Source organism: Pteropus vampyrus, unplaced genomic scaffold (genome assembly GCF_000151845.1).
Source record: "Pteropus vampyrus isolate Shadow unplaced genomic scaffold, Pvam_2.0 Scaffold267, whole genome shotgun sequence".
Taxonomy (NCBI): Eukaryota; Metazoa; Chordata; class Mammalia; order Chiroptera; family Pteropodidae; genus Pteropus; species Pteropus vampyrus.
This window is the reverse complement of record NW_011889048.1, coordinates 385,535-395,065: the sequence shown is the minus strand read 5'-3', so window position 1 is coordinate 395,065 and position 9,531 is coordinate 385,535. Positions and strand designations below refer to the sequence as shown.

The window sequence follows — 9,531 nt, the reverse complement described above, 5'->3', positions numbered from 1 at the left end:
CCGGCTCGTGGGCCGCAAAGACAAGAATGAGCTCGGACTCACTGATGTCAGCCGCATAGTACTCCAGGAAGGAACCGGAAAAGGAGCCGCAGCCTACGAGGGACATGGGGGAGGGGCGCGTCACAGCAGGGGACGTGGGGGAGGGGCCACAGTGCCAGCACCTTCTGACCCCTCCTGCAAGCAGGCAGCTGGCGGGGACCCGGGCCAGGAGGCTCTGACAAGCCCACCTCGGACGGACAGGAATAAGCTCTGAATCAAAGGGCCCAGCACCCAGCCTCCCCCAGCCCACGCTGGGAACAAGGCTGTCAGGGTCCGGGCCAGGCTGCCATGGGAAGAGCCGAGCTCAACTGTCACCACACGGGGCTCCCCGCCCCTGCCTGTTCTGTGCCCCAGACCATGAAGTTCCCACGCACCGAGCCGGACCCTGTAGTCGGTGATCAGGGAGACGCACCAGCCGATGGCCTGGTTGAAGTCCGCCTTGGCCTCGTCCTGCAGCGAGAGACGGCGGGCTCAGCGGGAGGCCTCAGAGCCCTGTCCAGCAAATGCCCCAGGGACCTTTGGCGAGGCCCAGGCCGGGCTGCTCGGACGTCGGCCCTGGGAGCCTCACTGGGGCCACGAGACTCGCGGCCGTCGGACGGAGACAGCTACAAGGTCACGTGAAACGAGTCCTTCTCAGGGCTCCTGCGCCTGGCGGGCAGCGTCAGCGTCAGCCCAGAGGGACACGACGGCCAGCACTCTGCAGACGGGACAGGCCTGCTGGACTCCCCAGGAGACGCCGCAGGCATGAGGACCACGACGCCTGCCTCGCCCACCTCCACCTGTGGCTGCATGCGACAGGTGCTCCAAGTGGGCCACGGGGTGGAGGCCCACAGGGCCCAGAGGCCACAGAGCCACAACTGTCACACGAGGGCCAGCGGAACAGACCCAGCCACAGCCCAGGTGACGCAGCCGCCCAGGGGCACTTGCTCCCACCACCGCTACCCGTCCCTGCGCACCACGTCATCACGGGGGCGGGACGAGGGCGCAGACGCCCCGCAGGCCCGGGACAACCCCAGCCCTGCGCGTGTTCCGCACTCGGACGCCAAGGCAAGGCTCCCGCCACCGGCTCCACACCCCGCCTGCAGGGCGCGTGGGAGCTTGTCAGACAGAACCAGGCCCTGCCACGAGCACGGGGACGGGGACGGGGACGGGCGCCCAGCGCTGCTGGGGTCAGATGCTGCCGTGAACAAAGCTGGACAGATGGGACAAAAGACACAGGAAACCATGACAACCCAGGCACGGCTAGACCTGGCCCTGCCAACACCCGCCACGCCGAGCAAGGCCACCGTCCTGGGGAGGCAGGAGCATGAGGGCAGCACGCTCCCGGGCCCGGCCCTCAGGGCACGGACGGCCTCCGGGACCCCACGATGGTGCAGGCGGTGGCCCCATGGGCCCAGGCCCAGCGTTTCAGAGCTGGGACAAGCAGCACCACCTCAGGCCGAGCACAGCGTTCGGACGGGTCATGGCCCACGGGGGAGCTGCAGACGGCCGCCAGGTGACAGCAGGTGCCCTGCGAAGCCTTGGCCGTGCGGGGCCACGGCAAGCAGTGTCCCCACTCCAAGGGGCCTACACCCTGTCGTCCCTCAGGGTGATCCAAGAATGGCCACTGGGAGGAGTGAGAAGAGCCTCACCAGGCTCACCCCCACTCCACCCTGCCTCTGCCCAGGACACGACCCCACTGTCCCCCCGGCACCGCAGGAGGTGGGCAGCCATCGGTGGATGCTGGCATCCCCACCCCCCCCCATCACACATAGCCATGGTTTCAAAGGCTCCGTAGAGGACCCTGTCACCAGGGAAACCACTCACAGAGACAAGGTAAAAAGGCACCTACCAGCAACGCCTGCTTGTCCTTGCAGTCAAAGTGCTTCAGTCTCTTGAGAGGAACTGTGATGCTGCGGGGTGCGGGGACACGGGTCAGCACAGCCACCGCCGCCACGTGCCCTACAAGACGGCCCCTCCCGACAAGTGCACGGGCCCTCCAGGCAAGACGGGCCGACCCCGGGCCGACCACACCACTGGCCACCAAGAGGCAGCAGCGCTGGAGGGCCGGAGGGTCGGAGACCAGCTGCAGGATCCCCTTAGCCGTGGTGGCACGCTGTCCCCAGAGCCCACTGGGAGCGGGCGTGACGCACGGCGTGCGTGCTCCCAACCGGGCGCGTGGGCCAGGACTAGCAGCTGCCCACGGCCGAACCCGGGCCTGCCAGGAGGGAGCCGGGTGGGCACTGCATGGTGCCCTCTGAGGTGACAGCCCGGCGCCTGTCCCGCCCTCACCCAGGCGCGTCCCACAGGAGCCGAGGCCACGCTCACCCTCGCCCCCGGGGGTTCATGTGGCCCTCGATGAACAGCACGCTGGCCTTCTTGTCTCTCCTGCGGACGCTCTTGACCTGCGTGCGGCACCGGGAACACAGCATCAGGAGTGTGGGGCGGGGGTGGGGGCGACACGCAGGGGCTGCAAGGTCTGCTGCATGCACGGCTCCAAGCGGCTTCACAGCCAGTCAGAACCAGGCAGAAGTTTCTTACAGTTTTAAGTAAGAAAAAGTACATGGGCTGCTGCTTCCAGCTCCCTGCACGTGACCACTGAGACGAGATGTCCCCGCGGCCGGGCAGGGCAGCTTCGGGACCAGCCGAGGAGCATGAGCAGGAAGCCTGGCCTGTGAGGGAGGCCAGCAACCGTTTCTAGTGGCCACAGGCCGAGGATGGCCTGGCAAGGGCTGCAGGTGTAAGTGCCCAACAGTGGCTCATGCTGGTGACACGGTGCCCAGCAGGGCCCACGGGAACGGCTGGGAACGAGGTGAGCCGGAAGGCCCGGGCAGGGGTGTGGGGGAGGGGCCGTGCTGCTGCCAGCTCTGCCCGCCCCACCCCCCACAGCCGGGCCTGCGGGGCAAAGCTGCCCCAGTGCGCGCCACACTCGGCCAACTGCCTGTAACCCCAGCATACACGGCTGTCCTCACTGCACACTGCAAGGCCACAGCCGAGCCCTGCACCCCGTCTCTGCCAGGAGCCAGCAAAGGGGGAACGAAGGGCAAGAGGCGCCGAGACGGGCCTCGGCCTGACAGCCAGCCAACGGCTCGCGGCGCGCTGCCGAGGGGAAGCGGGGCCCGGGGCGTCCCAGGCCTGCCGCGCACGCACCAGGCCCGCGAACCTCTCGGGGGTGCCGCATGGCCCGCCCCGCTGCCGAGGTGCCTGTGCCTCACGCCCCTGGTGGGAATATCAGTGAAAAACCCCGCCTAGGTCTGATCTGAGCGCAGGACGCGGCGCCCAGCGGCCAGCTCGGGAGCCGGCAGGTGCGCTTACCACTGCCGGCCAGAACGGGTACTTCTGGTACTTCAGCCAGACCAGCATCCCCACCTCAAACGAACGCGGTTCTGGAATCGGGAAAGAAAACAAAGACGACGCGTCAGAGCCACGTCGACCGGCAAACGCAGCCGCCCAAGACCAGTCGCCGTGACGACACGCGAACCGGGGTGGACGCGGCCACCTGGCCCCCGGTGCCGGCGCAGTGGGCCCCCTGCCACTTCTCTGAACGCCTCAAGTCCTTCCGAAACAAAATGTTTTTGGGATCGTGGAGCACGGCCGGAAAGGGACTGGGGTGTCCTGGGGGCCGAGACGGGGCTCGGTTTCCGTGAAGCTCAGCTGCCTGTGGTGCCGGGAGCCGAGCTGGGGAGACGGAGGTGCTGCCCCGGCTGCCGGCGCCACACGAAACCTGCGCCCCGCCAAACGCCCCGCCAAACGCCCCGCCAAACGCTCGAGAAAAAGGAAGTCATTCAAATGCTAAAACGTCAGGTCACAAAACCTTGCTGGGGGGGGCTGGCGTGTGACTCCGGCCTGGCGCTGCTGGAGGGCTGGGGATGGCACAGTCACCGGCGGGGGCCGAGGCTCGGCGAGCCTGCCCGCCGTGCCCAGAGCGTGAGAACCGGCCACCCTCGGGGAAGTCGGCAGGCGGTGTGAGGACGCAGTGTCCGGGTTGTCATCACCTTCACGAAGGAACCACGAGCGATGGGCGATGCAGCAAGAGGAAGCGGACGAGGCGGGGGTGGAGGGGGAGCATGCGGCCGGACTACCTGGCCTCATGGGCGCTGCCATCGGGGGGCTGAGGGACAGGTCCCCACGCCCCTGCCACTTCTGCAGCATCCTGTGCCTCTGTGACCCTTTCCAAAGCGACCGGGACTGGACCGCGAAGCCGCGTGTCTGTGGGCGTTCGCCGAGACGGTGGCTCCAGCGTCCTGTCCACGCGCCAGGCAGACGCGCGGGGTCCGTGTCCGTGTCCCCTGCTCTAACCCCGTCCAGGCGGCACGGGTGGCAGGGCGTGAGCTCCTCCCCATGAGACACGCAGCCGGGGTCTCCAAGGCCCACGAGGGGGACCAGGCCACACGCCGGTGGCGGGGCAAGCCACCGTTCTCTTGGCTGCCCGCTGTTGCCCCCGCCCGGCCGCGTGCTGTGTGGGCTGTGGCCCCAGGCCAGCGGGGAGCGAGGACGCGCCGCAGAGCCCTGGGCCCGGCCATGGGGCTCACCGTGGTACAGGAGGATCCTTGGGGGCTCCTCATCCTCGTCTTCGTCCTCATCCTCCAGGATGGGATGGACGGGGTCCGACTCCACCGACTCTCCGGAAGACCGACCGTCTGCAGAACGTCACACAAGACTCAGTCACCGGCCCGAGAAAACAGCTCGTGACAGGGGACCCCAAGGACCAGGAAGCAGACCCGTGTTGCACAAACCCGGGCACGCATGTGCCATTAGAGAACGTTTAAGGGACAAACAAGTGCAACGAGGAGAGGCTGCGGGGGACGCCCTCATGCCACGGCTGGAAGGCAGGCGCAGGAAGAGGGGTGTCGCGACCCAGCATGGGGGCCACGAGGCAGACCAGAGGAGGCACAGCCGCGGCAGTGGCCTCGCGCTGGGACCTGCCCACGCGCAGCCCGGGGCCCACCTGGGTCCCACCCCACCCAGCGCGGGGCCAGCCCTACCTTCGTCCGGGACACGTAGCCTCGAGCCGTCCACGGGCACGCCGGGCTTGGGGGTGCTGCGCAGAGTCATCCGGCCCCTCGGCCCGGAGTCCAGGCCCCCGGCCAAGCACAGCTGCTTCGCAGCGGGACCTTGCGTGTCCGGGCAGGCAGGGCGCACAGGGGGGCCGTCGCCTGGCCAGGCGTCATGGCACGCCCTGGCCCGCAGACCCCGCTCCCTGGCCTGGGGGGCTGAGCTCGGGGCTGCCCCACGGCCAGGCGAGTCCTCGTCCCCCTTGCCCCGGCCGCCCTCCGAGAGCAGAGGGCCAGGCTGCCGCCCTCTGGGCTGCCGTGGCGAACTTCTCGTCCTTCGACTTGGGGCCGGCCAGTCTTCAAGGTGTGTCCTGGATCCACCTCTGGCTGACACCACCAGGGCGAGAGGCCTCTCGTTCTCCCCAAGCCGCTTCTCGGGGTCCCCTCGGCACCTGGGGTCCTCTCCGCAGGTGGGCGAGCCTGCCAGGCTCTGGCGCACACGCTCCCTCCTCTCGGGCCCAGAGCTGGCCGGCACGACCGTGGGGACAGGGGGCGGAGGGCTGGGGTCGCAGTGTGCGGTGATCGAGTCCGTGGGGTCCCCTCCCGCACACCCAGCGGCTCCCTCTCCCTGTGCCGTGTCCTCTGGCCGCAGACAGGTCCCCTCGTTCAGAATGTCCAGAGCCACCCGGAGCGCCCGCCTGTAGGTCAGCTCCTCCACGGGCTCGGCAGGCACGTCCTTCTGTGAGGCTGAGGGCGGGAGACAGAGCCCGGTGACGCGAGCTACCCGCTGCCGACATCCATCCCTCGCCTCGGCCGGAGGCCGGGCACAAAAGCACAGCTGGCTGCAGGCCCCATTCGGGGACCCGGATCTGTTTTTAAACAGCCGGATCGCACGACCCTAACCTGATTGGGTCAGAGACACATTCCTCAAGGTCACGAAACAATCGGCCAACAAAAATACATTCAGTGGTTTAGCAAATCCCGTCCCAGCCTGACAACTGCGATTCAATCAGGCCGACAGGACCCAGGCCCAGGAAACAAAGACTAGAGAGGCCCAGGGGAGCCCTGGCGAGGCCCCCGGGCCGGTCCGCGCTCTGTGCGAGGCCTGGAGCCCGCCCGGCCTCCCCACCACTGACGGGTGCGACCGCACAGCCCACAACCATCCACTCGGGTCTCCCTACTTCACAGCAGGCACCGCCCGCCCGAGCAAGCAGACGGCGGTGACCAGAGGGGGTGCTGCTTTGAGCTGTCACGGCTGGTTCTCAGAGACCGAGATGTCCTATTTTGGAAACGCCGTGGGGAGGGGTTCTGGGTGACCCTGTCGCAGGATGCAGTGCCCTGCACACGGGACGAGCACTCCCGCTGTGAGGAGAAACCGCTGTCGTGTTGGAGTTTGCAGGGCTGGTGCGTCCCGTGGCTGTGTTTGGTGGGCGGGGGACAAGCCCAGTTCCCCACGGACACGGGACCTGGGGGCGGGTCACGGGGCCCTCCCGCAGACAGGGCGGCACCAAGCCTGCTCCCCGGTGGCTCGGATTCAGACACCCAGGCAGGGAGCCACGGCCTCGCGACGTACAAGGGCACAGAAAGGCACAAGCTCCCGTCCCAGCGGACACCGAGGCCGGCAGCCCTGGGCGGCGGGGTCTGGGCAGGTCTGAGACGGCACCCTGATTTCCCCCACCTTGGCTGCAGCCCACTGTCCCTGGTGAAGGCACAACTCCACTTGGAGTCCGGTCTCTGGGTCTCCCCGAACCCCTCCCTTTGTTACCTGACACCCCAGCCCGCTCTTACCCAGCAAGGAGGCTATGTCTTCGATGTGGGACTTCTCCAGGGTCCTGGCTTCCGTGCTTCTCACCCTCACTCTGCCGGAACAGAATTGGGGACAGAAACGATGAGGCTGCAGCAGCCAAGGCCGCGGGGACGAAAACATGTTTTTCTTTAGTTGACAAAAGAATTAGATGCGTTTTTTTCTCTCTGAACCTTCCTACTTAAACCAAAAGTCAAGGCCAACAGAGCACTTCTGTGCCTGCGGTCAGAGGCAGCAAGGGCCCCAGACTGCGGTGCCCCCTCCCCCATTAAGACAGAAAAGGTTGGCTGAATCTAGGAGTAAAAACAAATTCAAATTGTGACTTTTGTGGGGCAAATCCTACTCTCAACTGCACAAATAACTCCTTTGTTAGGTTTTCAGAGCAGCGGTAATGTCACTAAGAGCTGTTTACAGCCCAGCAGGTGTGTTTCGGTTTAGAAGGACGTGCGGCCCTTTCAAATGCGGGGGACTCAATTACCTTCCCAGCCGCAGGGAAAGCCTGAGCTGAGGAGGGGCTGTGGGGGGCCGACTGGGTTTTTTAAAATTCTCTATTCAGAATTGGGACTTCATCAGACACACGGACTCCAGGCACGCACGACCTGGGCATTTCAAAACTCTTCATTCTAGGTGCCGCTCTGTCCTTCCAGCCCGAATAACCAAGAGCCCAGTGACATGCTGCCAGTCACGGGTGTGCCTTCCGGATGCCAAAATCGTTTATTAGGGGAACAGGCTCGAACATCAGACATTTCAAAACCGATGGGCCTGTCACACGAGGTTCTGAAAACATACACACAGATCCGCGGGAAGGAAAGAGCCCGTCTGAACAGCCACACGAGCCTGCCCTGGGTATAATTCACGCTCGCTCCACTGCGTACTGACCCCTCGAGCTCACACGGTGCCCCCGCCAGCTCAAACTTCCCAGCCACCCGCCGCTGTCCTCAGGGTTTCCGTGAGCACCGGTCGGTTACAGTAACTAAACGCTTGGCAAGCCCCTGGGGGCTGACTTCGTTTTGGGGGTGAGGGGAGTGGGGATGTTTCCCATAGGGGTTAAAAATGATATTAAAAAAAAAAACAAAAAACGACACTTAACTTTTTGTCTACGGAGAGTATTTGAACATTTAGAAAAAATCCTTTTTTTCTCTTAGTTGTCGCTGACACCTGGGTTCTGGCCAAAACCTGTTAAAAAACAAAACAAAAAAAGAAAATCCTCGTCATTGACACGAGAACCGGCTGACACAGAGCCAGAAGCAGGGGCCACATCCAGATACAAACATAGGGGACACTGCTTAACACGACCCCAGAACTTGCGATTCTCCAATGCTCGTTTCACAGGTGGGGAAACGGAGGCACGAGGCCCGCGGCACAGGTCCCCGAGGCCGGGGTTTGTGCCCTGCGGCCCGCCTCCCGCCCCCCCATGTTGCTGGAAAGGCCCCCCCACGCAGCCTCCCGTTATTTACTAGCGCAGGGCTCCCAGCCAGTTATTTCCTTGAGTTACGGCCTTACACATGCCTTTTAATAAAAAACGCTGTTCATTTTTTTTTTTTTTTTTTAGCGTGGAAAAAAGACACTTCCGCCACTGTAAGCTTGCAAGCACTCGACCAAAACCCCATTAAATGGGGAACGAGAGCCAGTGCCAACAGAGACGGCAGCCAACTGGTCGGGCTCAATTATTTCCCTGAAGCAACACGTAGGTCTCTCTCGATGAAGATTTTACTTGTCACCCGAAAGTCACTTCTAATTCCTGAAACTACACAGTGACGCTGTCACCTTTGCAGGCCACAACCGCTCCTTCCATCTGCAGAGGACGTACGCGGCGTCCGTCATGCTGGAGACGCATGTGGCGGCCGTGAGGACTTGGCACAAGCACGGTGCTGGCAGGTCCGGCGCCACGGACCCTGCAAAGAAATTCGCACGGTGGTTTCTGGCCGTTTGCTGGCGATCTTAACGCCGACGCGACCCTGGAGGGCAAAGGTAGGGGGCTGGCCTGTCACCAGACGCTGGATGCCAGAGGTGACTGCCCCACACGCATGCACCTGGACTTTTTTCGTAAAGAGAACAGCCAGATTCTCTCCTGAGGGTTGCGTCTAGATTATTTTTTTCCCAAATGGAATCCACAACCCTCCAGCCTGGGGAGCTGACGGTGACCAAAGAATTAACACAGGAGGAAAAGGCCTGCTCTGTTGGCCGTGTCCCTGCAGGGAAGCACAGCTGCTGACGCCTGTTACGTCCACAAGAACTCTCCCTGGGCCGTGGCGCGGACAAAAAGGTGGGGGGAGGTCATTTGTGCAAAGGGGGGGGTCACAGCAGCAGCAGCCAGGGGGTTCACTCTGCAGAAGTGGGATTCAGGCAGAGACGGGGGTGTTTAGGCAACAGAGAAGAGGTTCAATCAGCAGAGGGGGCTCAGAGAGCAGAGATGGGGGTTCAGATAGCTGAGTTAAGGTAGTAGAGAAGGAGTTCAATCAGGAGAGGGGGTTCAGTCAGCAGAGGTGGGGCTTCAGGCAGAGACGAACAGGTTCAGGCAACAGAAAAAGGGTTTAATCAGCAAAAGAGGGGCGTAGGCACTAAAGGAATTCAGGCAGAGGCAGGGTTCAGGCAACAGAGGAAGTCCGGGTAGCAGGGGGGTTGGGCAACACGGGGGTCAGGCATGGGGGCGCCGGGCAGCGAGGCGGGGTTCGGGCAGCAGGGGGTAAATCCGGCAGCAGACGGGGAGGTCGG

The 9,531-nt window shown here is 64.1% G+C and overlaps 1 protein-coding gene across 2 annotated transcripts in view; it reads right to left on the bottom strand.

Annotated features, from left to right (window-relative positions):
• The window catches only part of LOC105302237 (PWWP domain-containing protein MUM1), a 13,302-nt gene extending 4,591 nt beyond the window's left edge, over positions 1-8,711 (bottom strand). Inside the window, exons 1-10 of one of the 2 annotated variants that reach the window (XM_023520448.1) lie at positions 8,584-8,711; positions 7,907-7,992; positions 6,801-6,871; positions 5,004-5,759; positions 4,551-4,658; positions 3,334-3,404; positions 2,347-2,423; positions 1,871-1,931; positions 414-489; positions 43-93 (exon numbers count right to left, since the gene is read on the bottom strand). In XM_023520448.1, the coding sequence (XP_023376216.1) occupies positions 43-93; positions 414-489; positions 1,871-1,931; positions 2,347-2,423; positions 3,334-3,404; positions 4,551-4,658; positions 5,004-5,759; positions 6,801-6,871; positions 7,907-7,992; positions 8,584-8,640 (1,414 nt within the window). In that variant the 5' untranslated portion in view covers positions 8,641-8,711. The remainder of the gene's footprint in view (positions 1-42; positions 94-413; positions 490-1,870; positions 1,932-2,346; positions 2,424-3,333; positions 3,405-4,550; positions 4,659-5,003; positions 5,760-6,800; positions 6,872-7,906; positions 7,993-8,583) is intronic. The other variant, XM_023520449.1, reaches the window with a different exon arrangement.
• Positions 8,712-9,531: the final 820 nt, after the last annotated feature.